This window comes from Olea europaea, chromosome 20, assembly GCF_002742605.1.
Source record: "Olea europaea var. sylvestris chromosome 20, O_europaea_v1, whole genome shotgun sequence".
Taxonomy (NCBI): domain Eukaryota; kingdom Viridiplantae; phylum Streptophyta; class Magnoliopsida; order Lamiales; family Oleaceae; genus Olea; species Olea europaea.
Genome location: NC_036256.1, coordinates 64,121 through 82,940, shown reverse-complemented (window position 1 = coordinate 82,940; position 18,820 = coordinate 64,121). Strand labels below are relative to the sequence as shown.

At 34.7% G+C, this 18,820-nt stretch overlaps 2 protein-coding genes and 1 pseudogene across 4 annotated transcripts; all 3 read right to left on the bottom strand.

Moving 5' to 3' along the window:
- Positions 1–87: 87 nt before the first annotated feature.
- On the bottom strand, positions 88–3,631 carry LOC111369288 (histidine kinase 3-like). Its single transcript, XM_022990739.1, has 5 exons — positions 2,254–3,631; positions 1,453–1,734; positions 1,110–1,279; positions 495–707; positions 88–310 (listed from the first exon to the last, which is right to left on the bottom strand). Exons 1-5 carry the CDS (start codon positions 2,737–2,739, stop codon positions 103–105), a joined length of 1,359 nt encoding a protein of 452 aa, XP_022846507.1. The 5' UTR covers positions 2,740–3,631; the 3' UTR covers positions 88–102.
- A 3,681-nt stretch (positions 3,632–7,312) lies between these two features.
- LOC111369287 (F-box only protein 6-like) lies at positions 7,313–10,283 on the bottom strand. 3 transcript variants are annotated; one of them, XM_022990738.1, is made up of 4 exons: positions 10,197–10,283; positions 9,857–9,994; positions 8,515–8,650; positions 7,313–8,432 (listed from the first exon to the last, which is right to left on the bottom strand). In XM_022990738.1, the coding sequence occupies exons 3-4, from the start codon at positions 8,516–8,518 to the stop codon at positions 7,465–7,467; spliced, it is 972 nt and encodes a 323-aa protein (XP_022846506.1). In that variant the 5' UTR covers positions 8,519–8,650; positions 9,857–9,994; positions 10,197–10,283; the 3' UTR covers positions 7,313–7,464. The 3 variants fall into 3 exon arrangements, with proteins under 3 accessions (XP_022846506.1, XP_022846505.1, XP_022846504.1); XM_022990737.1 differs by having other exon boundaries at positions 7,313–8,713; XM_022990736.1 differs by having other exon boundaries at positions 7,313–8,650.
- A 2,221-nt stretch (positions 10,284–12,504) lies between these two features.
- LOC111369286 lies at positions 12,505–18,408 on the bottom strand (annotated as a pseudogene).
- Positions 18,409–18,820: the final 412 nt, after the last annotated feature.

Below are 18,820 nucleotides of genomic sequence, written 5' to 3'. Positions count from 1 at the left end.
TTTTTTCTTTTTAAACACGCATTCTCCAAAAATTCACTATTCCAAAACTCATTTTCCTATTTGAATGGTAGACAAGCAGGGGCTTAATATAAATTTAACTGATTAAGTAATTAAAGCAAGTACCTGCGACTTAGCAACGTCAGCTGCCTCGGCACGTTTCTTAAGCTCCATCATTTGATGATAATCATCCTCAACTTTGGCTATTCGATTCATTGTGGCATGGAATATTTGCCCCATGAGCAATGCAATTACAAGGATGCCAATCGAGGTTGTTATTGCAACCCACGGCCACGGTGGTTTTTGTTTGAATCTGTATTATAGAATGTGTTTATTAACAGTTAAATATCAGCAATGGAATCATGATAAATATTAGATATAGATTTCTCAAGGTTTTACATGTCACCAACAAGAATAAAGGAATGTGGAAATAGAGAACCTAGAAATCCGTCAGTTTTCTAGATATTTAAAAGTGAAGAGAGGAGAGTTTAGATCACCTGCAATGCATTTCATGCTTTCTGAACGGATCTCCGAAGTTAAGGGCACTGATATGATGCAGCCCATCAGTAGACATGTTTGAACCATACATGCTGATAGGATGGGTGATATTAGTCGTATCATACACATTCACAAGGATAGTTCGTTTGCTGGCAAGCTGTTGAAGTAATTTCTCTACAAGTGATTCAATGTCGAAGACTCCACCAAGGTACCTATTTAGAAGAAGTAGAAACGTTAAAATAGTCACTTAATCAACCTGTTTTGACAAATTTAAGTTGATATAATACTGTTTATCTTTGTCTAGGAGAATAAGAATATTACAAGTCATATAAGGATTTGATTGTTTAATAATGGAAATATCTTTATAGAAATAAGCTTCAAATATAGAAAAAGAAAAGAAAAAAAATGTCTTTTATAACATAATTATATATTTGTTTCTTTTAATTTGGTCAAATCTTCCAGCAGATTACACTGCCATAGGACTAGAATGTTGAGCTACAATAAATTCCCTCAACTTTTCCATGCAAATCCGTTAATTCTGGAAAGAGCTAAAAATAAAAATTAGAGTTGCTTGAGTGTAACATCTACACGCAATTTGAAGTGAGATGACATACCCAGCAGTTGCTTGGATCCGTTCAACTGGGGTTCCATTAGGGGGAAGATCTCTTTTGTAGACAGCAAAAGTCAATATTACTCCAAGGCGGTTTGTTTTGAGCAACGGGAAAGGAGCAGTGAGGACACCTTTTCCTAATTCTCTTGCACGCAATACATTCTCACGATCTTCCTGTCAACAAAAAGATTGATGTTATAAAGTTTCCTGTCATTTTTTTTTTCTTTTCTTTTCTGCCTCTCTTTTCCACTTCAAAAATAAAGCAAGAAAAATGAGACATAATGTTAACAATGATCTTGCAAATTCATTTTTAAGCAAATTACGGGTCATAAAACTTAGAATTTTACCTTTCCTGAGAGCAAATCAACAGAAATTACATGTGCAATAGTATCTTGGGCAAAAATGACGGGGGCATATTCCTCCTGAACCGGTGATGGCTCAAGGTCTGCTGGATCATACTCGTCTTCATGAACTGGGGTTTGTTCAATATCATCCATTTGCTTAATGGTCCAGCCTTGTTCAGTTTCAAATTGCTTTCTTTCAGAGTGGAGAACCCTTACAGCATATGCCACCCCGCTTGTGAGGGGCCTCTCAAAAGCTGTTCTTTCCGTGTACCTCGCAAAAGTATTCTGCAGGATTTTGAAGTTTGATTTTTTTGTGGATAGATACAAGAGAGTAGAAGGAAAAGAACAAGGATATGACTCCTAATGCTATAAATGTGAGGATCTCTATTGACAAGAATCTCACAAGAACTTTCCTTTGACCAAATTTATCATGTGAAGAATTATCAGTCTCAGCCTTCAATCGAGAAATGAAACTTTAACATTTAGGATGGATTTGGTGGATCATATTAGACCATATAAAAAATCACAGTAGATAGGTGAATGGTGTTATGGTGGATTAAGATGGTTAATATTCTTTGATCTTTTAGTTCAAAAAATACCATTATTTTATCCCGTATAAAACCATCGCCATCCACCGCGTTGCATTATACGGCTGATAATGCAAATGACATTTATGTTACAATAAGATTAAACAATATTATTCACCGTAATACCATCCAACTATTATTATCCATTCTAATTCTATACTAATTTTACGGTACACTGTAGTGCACCAAAATTCAGCTTGAAGATGATGTATCTTACCTGATCAATGGCAGAAGGGTTCTTGCCATGGTGGAAGGTTGAAATCAAAACAGACATGGACTGTATATGATTCATACTAACATTAAATTGATCTTGCAACATCCTAGCCCTCTCATCACACATACTTGCAAGTGCCTCTTTCCTCTTCTCATAAGCTTGCGAATTCATGTACCAGAACACCCAAACCGATGCTACGATCCAGAACCCAATCCATGCCACTAAAAGCTTCCTCCACCAGTTTGTCCTAACTTTCCTCGACCCGATATACTGGGAATAATAATGGTGGAACTTATAACCACTTTCCAAAATCAAATCCCACAATTTTATCCATATCCGCCCTGCATCACCAAGCCAATTGGTCCTGGTAGTCATGACTTCACCTTTACTCAGCAAATTCAAAGAAATGAGAGACAAAAACCAGCAACATGACATCAAAAGTTGATACCCCACCTTCAAGCCAAATCCAATTACATGGAATAAACTCATCTAACAAAGAAATTAACCAGGAAAATCAACTTCAAACAATATCAAATTGAAACCCCTTCCGATTCTTGCTATGTTCATATCAATCTAACAATATCAAATTGAGCTCCTTCTGAATTATTGCTATTTTCATGTGAATCTAAAAGCTCCCACACTGTCAACCCTCCACGCTCAGTAAAAATTTATATCTTATCCATTTAATTGCCCCAATTCTGTATGATAGAAGACCAAGAATTGAACACCCACATCGAAGGAAGAATCAAGAACTTCCGAAGATTCCAGCTTTCTTCAATTCCCTACCACTTCCTATAAAAATTTCAGCTACCCACAAAAAACCCAGATGGAGAAATAGATTGAAACAAACTAAGCAAAGATTCTTTTAAGAATAGATATCAAATAAAAAAACAACCGACAAAGAACCTGACAGCACAAATTCCCTCAAAGGGTCTCGATAAAATCTTGAAATCAAACTAATCAAGCATGTGAGTGTTTTAGTTTTTGAGTTTGACCCTCAATTTCTAGCCTGTTTAAGTTAAAAATAAGTAGATTACGGGTGCAATAAGCAGTAATAGTGCAGCCAGAATGATAGAAACTAGAAGAAAAAAGCAGAATTTTGATTCGTATGGACACTATTGAACAAGAATCTGCAAAAGCAAGATGATGGTAATACAGTGGTAGAAATGTCTGCTAGCACAGCTCCATTATCTATAATCCCAATTCATCGGCTCCAAAAAAATAAAATAAAAAATCCAAGAAAATGCAAAAGTAATATATTTTTTAATACAATAATTATTGCTAGAATAACATATTAAGCAATAATTTAATAAAGAGAAAAGGTGTATTTCCAATAAAAACACTGCTTTTGCTACTTTTCATTTGCGTTCACATTCTATCTATCCATTTAATTCACCCAACAACTCATACATACACGCCAAGTAGTTAAATCTATGGTTCTTTGTATGTATCTGCTTTGAATTGACATAATTACCCTTCCATGCAGATAATATCAAAAGTGACATCAGATGTTACTTCTCATGAAATCTCGTGGGCTGAAAATATCCGTCGACAGGATAAGTTATAAAAAAGAGAAAGTGTAAAAGGAAAAGGGAGGTGGAAATGAGGCCTCAATGATGGGTACCCTCCAGGTGTTATTATATATCTTGCATCCTTCACATTTGGAATCTAATTATAATTTAACTTGCACTATTTGCAGTGATAATAATAGTTGTTTAAGATTTTCACGTTACGTCGTAGAAACTCAACTTCTAAACATGTTCTAATTTGTCGTTTTTATAAGTTTGTTTCAGTAGTAAGTCATAATTGGACTTTAAATGTGTGTGTGATTGGCATTATTTTTTATGAAAATTTTCATTTTTTCACCTAGATTCTCTTCATGTTGAGCTGATATTTTGAAAATTTTCAATTTTAACGTTTTAGAAACTATTGAGACGAGGGTAAAACAACAGTGATGGCAGAGTAGTAATTTATAGCAAAAATCAGGTGCATAATTGTGATGAGGCCATACAGCACCCCACATCTGTCTTTTTGGTNGATGGCAGAGTAGTAATTTATAGCAAAAATCAGGTGCATAATTGTGATGAGGCCATACAGCACCCCACATCTGTCTTTTTGGTCGTGTCTTGGGCCGAGAAAGCGACGGCCCAGCGTCAGCGGCCCGGTTTCACTGAGGAGACCAATTGGATTGTGTCACGTGTAGTGCCATAATAGGGTTTCACTTAGAGAGAGAGAGAGAAATTAATTAATGGAGCAACTTAATGTCACGTACCCTAATGGGATCTTTCTCTTTGGTGATTTAGATATTCGAGCTTTGTCCTACTAATTTTGAAACATAGCGACTTTCCTCCTGTTCAACACCTGAGTTAATGGGGTCGTTTTGATATGTCTAAAAGGGTACAATGGTTTGTACATGTTGAGGATAAAAGGCCAAAACTAGGGGGGAAATAAGTGATTTTCATTTGTAAATAAATATTTTTACATTTAAAAAAATTAGAATTGTTTCAACATGTATTTAGAATCGTACCCATTTAAATTTTCGAATAAAATTCTTTAATGTAGTTCTAAAAAAGGTGACATTTTATGAAAGACCTATAAACCATATGTTTTCATGCACTTTCCATAATCCATACCAAATCGTTCGGTGGGATACTCTTTTTATATTTATTTTGAGTGACCAAATTCTAGTTCGTTCATCAATATAGGTAAGTACAGCGTTGCATTGATTTTGGAAAGGTGTTTATTTGAAGAATAATGTTATTTACAGTCGCTCACTACAGCAGTTGCCTTACGTGGCATACATTAATGTGGTAGTTTTTTTATTCATTAATGTATCAAATAATCACATGTCATGTGTATGTCACGTAGGGCGAATATCGCAGTGAGCGACTACGAATAATATTACTCTTATTTGAAATACATGTTAGCACTAATTCTGTTGGGAAAGTGCTATAAATAATTGGATTTGTCGCTTGAAAATGTACATAAATTGTTGTGGAGTAATGGATCTTGCCCATTCCAATGTCTCTCTATTTTATCATTGTCATTTTCTCTCTACAGTTGACCATTCCCTTTCTTCTTTACTCACTTTTTGGTAGTTTTTTTTTTTTTTTTTTTGTAGTGAATCTTTGTGATAACTAGGGAATTAGATAATCAAATTAGAGTTTAGAGAGTTCTTGTGAGGTTTTCGCAATCTCTTGGGTCCCTCCGATTGATGCTCAACAATGACCTACACTGAATTTTTGTGATTGTTGGTTGAAAACTTTTATTTGAGACCTTAGAAATGTGAAAGTGAAATCAATATCAAACAAGAGAATAACTTTCTTTTTCGTATTTCATTATTTTAACATCGCATTAAGTGAACGAACACAAAAAAATTATATATTTTTACCTCTTTAATTTATGGTTTGAACATTTTTATATTGTTCAATAGTTTTCGTGACGAACTAACTCAGAGGTGATCTCGTAACAAAGATTAGAAGAGAGTTTAAATTTAGTGGTCAACTTTTTATGAATGACAAAGCTAAGAACAAGTCCAAATATAAGCTGCCAAGTAGTAATTTTGAAAGAATAAATGTCCCCACAGAAATTAATATAAAATATATAAACATTGATAGAATTTTGATTACTCAAATTAAATTAAAGAATTTGGAAACGATGTTAAATGAATATTTTTTTAATTATTTTAATTTTATCTTTCAATTATTTTTTTAGTTGTTTCGATTTTAACGTGCCACATATTTTAACATTCGTCAAAAATGATGACGAGTGGGTGACATCAAGATGAATCCAAAATTTTGAAGTACAATAGTAAGGGTTGCTCTTTATCTAAACATTATTTTATTTATATATATATTTTCCCTTTTATGCTTGGTTATATATGTTTTCTGCCACCATCGTAGATTGCACAAGTTACTGTGGACCGTAGGATCCAATTCGAAATTATAAATTGTGAGAAAATAAAAAAGTTGTACATCACTTTGATTAAAGTAATGTATGTTAGTTCTAAGAACGTTTTAGTGGGTACATTCATCCATTGATGGAAATCCGTGATAGCGATTCATCCACGTGATTGATAGTGGGAGCTTGCCAACTTTGCTTAAATTAGTAGTAGCGTGGGTCTGAAATTTTACGCTCAATTTTAATTTACTACAAATCGTTCTAAAATTTGATTTGAGTATTAACAATATGGATTTAATCCGAAACCAAATTGGCTCTCTCGTGGGTCAAGGCACATCGTTGGCTATAGTATTTGTTAAATTGTTTAGCACATCAAGTTATGATTCAAATTTACAAGATTGTCTATGATAAATTAACTCATTTGATCGATATCTGATTTATCAACACTGTTCTAATGTCATTAGATGACTACTCATTTGAACCCAATAAATATATATCAAACTCAAAGGAATCAAACTCAAAGGAAAATGGTAAGTAGGGTCAGCATTTTCACCCAACTTTTGAATGATTGGAAGATTCATCCGTGAACTTGTTTGTTAGTATGAGTCAGCAATGTGCATGCCGGCAAAGGCAAATGGTTCTTTTCATAATCACTTTTCAACTAAGAGGAGGAACATTGTATGGACTATTGCGATGTGCACTTGTGGAAAATTCATTGATTCTATTCTAGGTTTTACCCTTTGTTCCCAGTAGCCTAATGAATAATTTATTTCAAAACGCGTGACAATCATTCAAACTTTTATGAAAAAAATAAAAATAAATGATGTTTTGGATGGAGCCAAAATTTGATGATTAAGAAGATAATACAAGTAGCTAGATTTTTGTAAATTCAAATTCAATGACCTAATTACAAATGAGCGACCATAACCATGTTTGCATTCAGATGTTAGTTTTCATCACAATCTCAAAAAGTTTGTAGACAAATTTGTTGGGTATAATGCTTATCTCACAGGTTTTGTTCTGCTGTTTGACATCACACCAACGGAATTGTTTATCAGATCACTTGCAATCTCTGTATCTCCAACGGCTTTACTGTACGCCACCACAAAAATTTGTCGCAATTTGATATGCCTGTTTTCATTCATTCGATGAAGTGATTGGATAGAGATTGTCTGAAAATAACAATTAAAATTGCCTGAATATATTCAATTTAGCAACTGTGTGTTTACTCCATACAAGACAAGGATTTCTATATGATCTCCAATGGTTATCTTAAATAAGAACCCACCTGGATTCAGAGCCTATACATGCAAACTAAACCAAATCTGTCGAACAAGGATGAAATGCAGTGCCATTTACAAGCCAAGGCCTCTTTCTCCCATATGATGGGATTTTTCGAGCTGTCTTAAACCATTCCTTGCTCGATAAATCATAAGTTATCAGACGATACTTACGTTTTGATCTAAGCGACATCATAACCAAACCTTTGTTAGCCAGGAAATCCAATTCGACTGGCTTCCCATAAAAATCCAAGCAAAACTGGGTTGGCATTCTGTCGACTAGCTTCCACAATAAAGTCATCTTCTGCAGCTCCCATACGCTGATGCACGTCATAGCAATATTGTTCTCAAGCCCCACCAGCATGAGTTTCCCTCCGCATTCTGCTACTGTATAATCACTCAGATGTAGAGGAGCTGGGATTAAGATTTGTTTCCAAACCTCGATCATCATATTATAGCACACAATTCCATCGGGGTTTGAATGCATGAAGTAAAGCGTTCCTTCAATAGAAACTGCCTGAGACTTGATATTCAGGTTGAGTGGACGCTTGATATTTGTGGGCAAGCTCCCCGGACAACCCCAAGAGTTCTTTGCGGAGTCATAAATTTCATACTCACCATCACAACTAATGCAAACAATCTTATATCCAGCGTTTGGAGAGCTCGCATTTACAGTCATCCCAATGGCCCCAAAATCAACTGACCTAGCTGGCAACTCTTTGAAGGAGGCCATAACAGGGTTGCAGACGTAGGAAGTTAAATATTCACTATCAAGAAAACAGACGAGACCCCCTGCTGATGCCACTGGCTCCACGATCAACTCCGTCAGCAGGGCAGGCACTGGTGGATGATACCATTTCTTTGACTGCGGATCATAAATGGCTCCATCATTAGCCTTTCCAGGTATGGTGGCATAAATCCAAGGTTGGCAGGTTTGCTTAACTTGAGCACACTGTTGGGAGTAACTCTGTGAAGTCAGCAATGAATTCCAATCCTTGCAAACTGAACGAAAACGGAAAAATGTGGTTATGGGAAGTCTTGCTATCACAGTTTCATAAAGATCTCTTGGAAATTCTTTCCATACACATGGTTTCAGAATTTCAGTCAATCTTGTAGTTGCAGTCACCTTTCCTCGAGCCTGTTTCTTTCGAGCTTTCTTTGCTAGTGGAGGCTCACCAGTTTGCAACATTTTGACACTTCCAGATCTACCAGCAGTCATTCTGTGGAGCAATTTTCAAGAATGGCGAAAGGTGAAGTTTAACAAGATGGAATTAAATTGAAGGCTGTACAATTACAAAACATTATCAGCAACTTCATTAAATGTAAACATCAATTATTATTCCAAAAGAAAGTAATGAATACTTCAGTAAGCAGACTTGATATCCAGGATCAAAAGCATGTTGCGTTCATGTAAGCAGTGAGTTACGTAAAACAATTATTTAAAAGATAAAGATGAGAGAGTTGGCAACTGAAACTAAAACTCAAGATTTATTACATAACATTAGTCTACAAACCTGTAATTACTCACTCATTTGATAGCTGAAACATCCATTAACTTACACAGAATAGATAAATTCATGAGAAAAAATTATTCTAATCATCTATTTCCATTTCTCTCTTCACACAATCTATCATTGGATCTGGTGTGATATATTAAGAACTTGGAAAAATCTGATAACGTGATAGAAAAGCTCATGGTAAGCTGCTTGGAATTGGAATCGATATGCTTACATAAATCAATATTTAAGCTAGAGACACACATCCTGACTTGCGCATGTATTCAGCAGTAATGCAATTAACAATTAGAGTAAGCTAACATTACGATGCTACAAAGATGTTTCAACATAAATATGGCATGGTAAAATTACAAGAGTAATGCATTTTTTGAGAAAGAATATATGTATTCAGTTCGGGGATTGGTTGTTCGGTGGTTATGGATGGGATGCCTGGACAAATTCGTCCCCAACCGTCAAGGAAAAGATACTATAAATTTGTATGGCCAATTAAACAAGTGACTTGCAGCTTGATTTGGGTCAGTCAGGTCATGTCTAACAACTATAAAGACCATTGTAAAGTTGAATAATCCACCAAGCAACTAAAAATGAATACAAAATCACATATGTGAACAAGTACAAGATCTTAAAAAAATAATAAAAAATAAATCCACAATATAAATGCACAATGCTTACCATTATCAGGGGACTAACCGAAATAGAAGATAGAACTAGCATCAGAAATGATAAGCCACTGTTCGGGTTACATTTTTTGTTGCTAAAAACTTAAATTAATGAGGAGTTAATGAGTTTGACATCGAAAAGTAGAATTTAAGGGGGGAAAAAAAGGAACCCAAGCATAGGTTAAATCCATTAAATGCAAGATACACAACTCATAATTGATTATGTAAATTAATTTTGGCATAACATTACCTTAATCTCCAGAAGCATCAAACCGGAATCAATCGCGATATGAACACACTGAACCGGCCAGAATCACGCTTCTCTTACTTAGACAGACAACGAAACGATTCTCAATGGCGGAAAGAGTTGTTTACATATGAAGATTCGCTGACAAATAATACAAAATCAACTATTTATAGCGAAAAAATCTTTTAGATTTATTTCTATTCAATAACTCTAAAATTTTTCTCCTTCCTATCACTTGACGGAATATACCGAATTGTTTCGGGTATGATAACGATTCTAATTACAGAAACTAAAGCTACTATTTTTATTATAAATATAAAAAAGTAAGAGATAAGGCAGAGACCTGAAGTGGTGTTGCGTGGAAACGGAAGAAGAAAGTAATTCTTGGCGGCCATAGACCATAGTTCCACTTTTCAATGCACCCTCTTCATATTTATATATGGAGTCTACGTAAAATCGATAATTTAATACTGATTAATTTAAAATTTTATTTTTCCACTTTATTTTTCTTTTCAATCACATATTTTTTAATAAAATAATATTATATAACAAAATGAATCTTTGCCAACCACAAGGGTTAGTGACAGACATATGCAAAAAATATGTATAGTTTCTAGCTTATAATTCGTAGAACCACACAATACGCACATTCTTAATTATTAAAGTGACAAGGTTCGTTCAATTAATCAATTAAAGAGCGTATTCAATTTAAATTGCTAAATACTTTCATACATTTAAAAAATTTAGATTTAGATATTTTCAATCAAGATTTTTTTTTGACTATAAAAGCATTTCCAATATTAATATGAATTGCACAAAGAAAGTTTGTGACTTAAGATAAAAGTTTCTATATGGATGAAAATAGTAAATTGCACAAAAGAATTTACAAGTTATTTGTTATGGCACCTCACATTTTCCTTCAATTTATCCAAATTCACAATTTCACACCACCCCAACCAAAAGTCTTCGGAACAATTTATTTGATATCATGTCACATACCACTTTATTTATCTACAGTCACAACATCCTGCCCAAAGTTATTTGCCGGCTCTCAGTCTTTGATTCTTATTTGATTCACACGTGTGCATAAAACTTTGGTTTGGTTTAGCAAAAAATTAATAAAACATATGATCTAGAAGTTCATAAAACTGTTGATCCCTTTCCATGAATTTTAACACAGATATTTATCAACTTTTTAGCTAATTCAAACCCAAGATAATCACTGTTGATCTAAGAGTCTAACAAAATGCATTGTTGTCACTATGCACTTTTACTCGTGTTCGTTTCAAACAAGATTCATATGCATAATCAATTTCTGACTAAAAAATGGCTATTACAAGTAAACACTGTTTATAAAATAACAATTTCTCAAGAATTGAAAATCACAGAGATTCTTCGCCAATTGTGTTAATCTGGACCAAGTTTGTTGTGATATTGGAAAGGTTAACTAGTGGAGTATATGTATAATCAATTTCTGACTGAAAAAGGGCAATTACAAGTAAACATTGTTTATAAAATAACAATTTCTGAAGAATTGAAAATCACAAAGATTCTTCGTCAATTGTGTTAATCTGGGCCAAGTTTGTTGTGATATCGGAAAGAGTAATACTATTCATAATCGTTCACTGCGGTAGTCGCCCTACATGGCATATACATGGTAGGTGATTATTTGATGCATCAATATAGTAGTTTTTTAATTCATTAATGCATCTAATAATCACCTGCCATGTGTATGTCACGTAGGGCGACTGCCGCAGTGAACGACTGTAAATAACATTATTCTATTGGAAAGGTTAACCAGTTGAGTAAAAATCATCTTGGAAACCTAGATAAATAACTTGGCAATTGGTATTCTAATAATCCTCTATCATGTTGGTTTATATCACCTTATTAAGTCCCAAGTGATGTGCACTTCCCAGGATTCAAGGGGACAAGACTTTCGCTTCATCAAGTCCAAATGATCGCACTTCAGCAGGTCTGAAATTTACAGCTACAATATTTCCAAACCAGATACGCTACAGGCCAAGGAGCACCAAGGCTAGAATGGCCTAAAACCGCATACTTTCGAGGACGATCTTTATTCAACAATGAAACCATCTGGCTTCGTATTAAAGACTTGAGACAGACATGAGACTACTCAACAGGCATAATTTTATGACTTGGACAACCTTTTTTATGGGCTATCATTTTATCAACCAATCGACCAACCAGTTCACCCAGATTGAACAGAGGCTCTCGGGAGCACAGACAACAAAACAAAATCAATAAACAAAAGAATATAGCTCAAAACGCACGCGCATGTTAACGTCTAAAATTGACGAGATACCCAAGTATAGAATCCTAGATAACAGCAACCAGAATCAATCTAATAATCTAGCCAGAACAAAGGTCAACTTCACAAACGACAAGATCCATAAGAGTTAATACAACAAATTCTTAGAACTTAGAAGGCAAAGTAACTCGACAATTGCCGCGACAGGAAGATGACACAACCGACTTTCAGACACCCATACTAAGCAACGCTGGACGACAACTCTGGACCTTCTCAAACATGCCTAGTACTCATTGGAACAGCAGACAACTGTAATTAATAAACGCACATTGCTAAAAAGTAAAAGAAGAAAGTGAACATGTAAACACTGCACGATCAATTAAGGAGAAAAAATATGTAAATATATCAACAGGAGGGGTTTCTATTAAAAGTAAATCTTTACATACAAATTTCCAATTTGAACACTTACTGAATTTATAGCACCTATACAGAAGACCAAAGGACATGTACAAACTTCAAATTACAGAGGTTCCTACCGACTTCACATATCTCACAACTGACCTGATCATTTGCATCAGCTGCTTCCGGAGAGGTGTTATTAATCTCAGAAGGTTTTTCAGCACCACAATTCTGTCTGTTACACTTAGTCCTGATGGGGTAGTTTATATTGCCGCATTCCTCACACTTCCAGCTCCCTTCTTGCATGTCTGGTTATAGAACACAACATTGTAAGAAAGGAGAAAAATATTTTCCATATAATGGAAAATAATATTTCTGTTTTCGGACTTACTTGAGTTCTTGCCTGATCTTTCACCCTGCTGAAAAAATAAAAAGAAATCAACTAAATGAGTCCCAGAATGGGAAAACTTAGAAACTACAACACTGATTCAATACTAGATATCAACAGTATAAAATGTGACAGCCATCAGATACATATTCAAATTAAGAGTTCCATGTGATGTCCATTTATAACTTTCAGGAAGTCGTAGCGCAAACCTGGGATCCAGGCCTAGGAGTGTTGCATTTTCTCATGTTGCAAACCGTTCTGAATGAAAAGTTGACATTTCCACATTTGGGACATGTCCAGTCATTATCACGCATTCCATCTAAAAGAGCATTAAGAGAAAGCTCTAATTCATCCAATTGAATGTATCTTAGTTTATAAAAGAAAGCTTCAAATGCAACAAAAGGATATAAGTTATAGCATACCTCCACCTTTCTTTCGAGAGTTATCCTCAGGGAAAAATCCAGGTCTTGGGCCCTGCAATAAGTTGTTCCACTTAATAGTTTAGGAAACCACCACGACGATATTCATTGAGCACAGAATAATGCAATTCTTGATTGAGACGAAGAAATGATCCCATATTTTCTGAGAAAGAAATAGGAATACTGACATTCCATCATCAGCAAACACCGTGTTGGGATTATCAAAACTTGACTAATATAGATTCTTACACCATGCATTAAATTACCGGACACATGCAAGAATGAAGCTATTCGAAAAATACCTTCACATATTTTATTAAGGGAAGCGAACGAAAGGAAAAAGAAACCTTATATAGCACTCACCATGGCAGAGCCCATAGACAAACCAAAGCCATATCGATCCATTAGTGGAGTCATGCCGAACATCCCACCTACAAGGTGTAAAATAAGATGGAGAATAATGAATCAACAATATAAAAACAAATACTTTAAAGGATACAAGAAAAGGTTCCAGTACAAATAAGTAAGATAAATAACGGAATGAAGCAATGAAATGGTAATCAAAATACTATGAACAAGGCTTAGTTTTATGTTTTTGATGTTTCACTAATTTCTACGGGCCAAAAAAGTGAAGTAGATGCCACAAAAAGTATTACTGAGCAGATATTGCAGATTTAGGAACCTAAAATATCAAGAGAGAAGGGACATACTATTTCCCATCATTGATCCACTTGAATAAGGAGCTGGACCAGATAAATGCAGGGGCCTATATGGGTTGCCTCCAGGGAGACAGTTGCCATAGTTATAGTGATAAGCTCATAAGCAGAGCCCCCAGAAAATGGAACATCGTATGGTTGTATAGATGTTCAATTAAAGAGAGAGGAACCATAAGGTGGTGCGCCCATATACATTGAGGATGCACCAGATCCTAGATAGGGCCCTGCGGAAGAGTAGCCCTGAGGTGCTTGCATTGGCTTGGCAACAGATTTCAAGAAAAAGAGAAATGACGTTAGTTAATAGACTTTATCAAAAATTTTACAAAAGTAGGATCTTGACGAAAGCAAATAAAAAGAACAAAGGTATTAACTCTGTGATTTATGATGCTCAGACTTGGGTATGAGTACCGGGTACGGGTATAGGTACGTATTTAAGTGTCGGATATTTTATTTTCTAAAATGTAGGGTACAGGGACAAGGTTAAAGAGTCCAAATTTCAGATACGGGTATGTGTTATGTTATTCAAACTTCAAATTTTTTTCCTATAAAAATTCGTATGTAAAAAAGTGAAATAATAATTAGGTGACAAATTGTTAAAAGATAGAACACGTCGCTTAAAACTATCTAAAATTTATACTAAAATAATAAGTTTTTGTTATAAAATATACTTCCAAAAATTAATATTAAGTTTAAGAGTTTTTTTTCATATGTTAATTTTTTTTAATAATTATTTCAATAAATAAAAAATAAATGGTCCAAAGTCATAAATATAGGCCTACATGCATAGAAATAAAAGTTCGTTATTAACCCAGAAGCCCAATGAAAGCCCAGTCATTAACCGAGGTTATTAGTTTCCTTTCACTTTCTCTCTCTTTGATTCTCTTCCTTCTCTCTACTCCGAGGCTCTACTTGCTGCAGCCACTCCGCCTCCTCTGGTTGAGCTGCTTGAGACCTCCTCCTCCGGTTACGACACTGCTGGACCTCACTCTTTCCTCCTTAGAGCAGAAACGGATAAGAAGAAAAGGGGAGGAAAAAAAAAGAAGAAGGAAAACCTAGCTGTATCCGCCCCATATTTCATACCCGTACCCGTGTCGACACGACACGGGTATTCCGGCCAGAATGAAGAGTCCGAGCATCACAGTCGGTGATCATTTATCTACCCGAAATGTCTTTTGCTTGAAGACCCTTGTGCACAGGGAGACATAATGAACCCATTTTACACCATTACTATTTAGAAAATATGATGATAAACATCGTGACTAGCAGAAGAATATAACAATTTCAAAATGTATCATGAACCATTTTTTCCTTTTCTCACTGGGGAAGAGCGTGAAGAACTACCACACCAAGAAATAGAGAGATGGTATCCACTTCTTGAAACAAGAGACATACTCTTTCAAGTAAATGATATCTGGTTTTTATGCATGCACTTTATATATATACAGAAGGAAAGAAGTACGATGCACCGACACAGAAACATGAGTCCGAAACCTATTAACACACAACTTTTAAAAAAAATGCTGACAAGAAACGTTATCAATAAGTGGATTAATTTTTTCATAAGTCTTCATTTATATGGTATAAATTTAATTTTATGCTTGATACTAATTTTTCTAGTTGAAATCTTTTAAGTATTAGCTCCTATTTATTATTTAGTACTAATTTTGAGTTAAAAATATACAATATTTCCAACCAAAAAAAAAAAAGAAAAAGAAAAATAACAATGGTAGAGTGTCGGTGTTGGACATGGACACACGACCTAGTTGAAGTATCTATGCAGATAAGAACTAACTCTTCATTATGCAAATTCTGGCAATATGGTATTAAAAGATGTTGAATTCTTACAGGGTTGTGATCAGCTGGTCTAGGTTGAGTACAATTACGCATATTGCAGGTTGTCCTCAATGAGAAATTGACATTGCCACAACTAGGGCAGGTCCAGTCATCCTCTCTGCGACCACCTACAAACACAAAATGCTCGATAAATAGGAAAACAAAGGATAACCAAGAAGCTAAACATTTCATGGTCATTCAAGGTCTTGAGCTAGTTATATGAATTGAAAACCAAAATGAAAAGATTCCTAATCCAAGTAGATTTTGAAACATCAGCAGGGTATTGCTCATAAAATATTGTAAAGCTTATTACATACAATTTGAAAAAGAACTACCAATTTTCTAAAATGCCAGACAGCTCAATAAAGCAAGAAGAAACCAAATAACTATATATAATATATTCAAGTGATCCATTGCCCCTTTTTTCAATTCTAACATGCATAGCATGGTTGACACAAAAAAAGTTGCTTTACATTTTCCTTTAAAAAGGCAGGTCACTTTGAAATTGTTTTAATTGTGATAGTTTCAAATGTTAGGGCTTTGTCTTTAGTCTTCAATCACAGCTTCAACCCAACGAAACATTGTCAGAGGTTCTCTATTCCACACCCAAGGTCGCCCTTCATTTCTACCCGACACCGTTGTCACTCATTTCCACATACAGTTTAGCCATTGGACAGCGGCACTCCTCTCCAGATTAGTTTTTCTTATTCCCTTTCTCGTTGTTTCGACTTTTGTCATTTGAAATGCATACAAAAAGTTCGCAGTGTGTCCGCCACAGAAAAACCAAAAGAGAGATAAACATGCCAATTGCATGCCGGCCAATGATGGCGATACTGACTCCAACCATTTTACAACATCAGTGTTTCTTAGCTCCAATACGCTAATAAGTCATATCCAGTATGTTTCAAATTTGACTATTCGTTACGTTTCCAATAGGTTATCAATATGTATCGAGCTCTGGTCAACATTCATTGCATTGGAAAATTTAACGTTTCACGCCCCAGTGTATCCGATATTTTATAAATATGCGTCCTTCAAACCTATGAATACATAATCAACACATACTAAGCACTTCGAAAATATGCATAGTATATATGAAAAGGCAATTGAAACATGAAGAGTTCAACATGAGCTGCAAACACTTTCCTTTGACAAGTTGTGCAAGTAGACAGGAGATTCAAATTCGTCTAAGCAGCCTTTGAGTCATAAGATATACTACATTGGACTTGTAAATATCCTAAATAAATAATTCAGATTTCAAAGAAAAAATTGGACTTAGAGATATCCTAAAGATATAATTCAGTTTTCAAAGAAGAATTGGTAATTATCTTGTGTAATCCTTCCACACACACACACACTCACCAAAAAAAAAAACCACATTGTACAACATACAATTTTGCTACTTGTTAAATTCAAAAGGTGATGGAAATATTGTTCAAAATCATTAGACGGCGTGTGGAATGAATAATTGAATTGAGGCCAAATGTTTGTTCTATGCGAGCGCAGCATGCGGTCACATGATGGTACGCAAGGCCTTAAGGCCCTGCCATGGAAATACCTATGCAGTCGCATAGGATTGGAGACCACTTCAATTTGAATTCTGGTGGTTTTTTGAAGGAAACATTGCAATTTTTCGTAATTTCTTACCACCAATTCGTGGGATATTGATTCAAACCTATAAATAGGTGATGAGATGATCAATACATGATTTTGAAATCATATTGCAACATATGAATTATATTAACTTCATTCGACAAGAAAGAAAATTCCTTTCTTCTTCCATATTCATACATTCCATATGTGTTCTTCAAGTTTGAGTAGAAAAATATTTGTACTTTTGTGTTTTTCTACAACGAAGATTGATTAATCCTACAAACCGTTTGCCGCAAGACTCTTTAAGCACTTAAATCATATCCGAGTGGGAGCAAATATCATTTGAGGAAAGCGAAATTAATTTCTTGTTTGAGCCTTCATATTTTGTTTTGATCTCTACTCATTTCATCTTCTTGATATTTTGTTTCTCGGTTTTCTTCTCCGAACCCCGGTGGCGAAAATCTTCCAACAAAAGGTATAAACAAAATGTGTTACATATGAGCCTAAAAAATTATGACATCGAGGAGACAACATGCATACCATCAGTACGGGCCCGTTTAGTTGCTGAAGAATTCCTATAAACGAATAAACGCCTCAGCTTTTTCACATAGATCTCAATGGAAATTCATAAAACATATCAGAATTAATGGAAAAAAATTCACGCAATAACAAAAATAAATTGTTGGGCAATGAAACAGATCAATAAATAATTCTAATTCGCATTCAAGAAGCCCTAAATAAACAGTAAAATTCAACGTGAAATTAATAAAATTCGGTATGAATAACCTGAGACATGATGAAGATGAATTCCGAAATTAGAGATAAAAAAAATAAGAGTAGGATCTGGAAATTCTTCACTTCATTACAGTGATTAGGCTTAGGCGACAACGGGGCAAAGAGCTAAGAATGAAAGGAGGGAGGGTTTTCTGAAAATAAAAGGATTTTCCCGTTTTAATTCTCCCTTACGAGTCAATCAGTCAACGGTAATTACTATCTAGGAGCGGGCCAAGCCCAAGCACGTTATTTTCTTTGGACCACTTACAAAAATATTTATAAAATTAGAAATTTTTTGAAAAATCATATAAATAGTATTTTGAAAATAAAAAAAATTGTGTAAAATTAAGTGAAAAAATTGACACAATGTCACTTTTTTTTAAAAATCATATGAAAAATATTTTGAAATAAAAAAAATTGTGTAAAATTGACACAATGTCACTCTAGCACCTACGGTGATGAGACAGATATGTTTTAAAGAAGCTGTGTACACACGTGCCTCAATTTGCAGATTTATAGTATTTTTATCAATTCATACATTTTTGCAATTTCTTTTTCTTTTTCTTTTTTTTT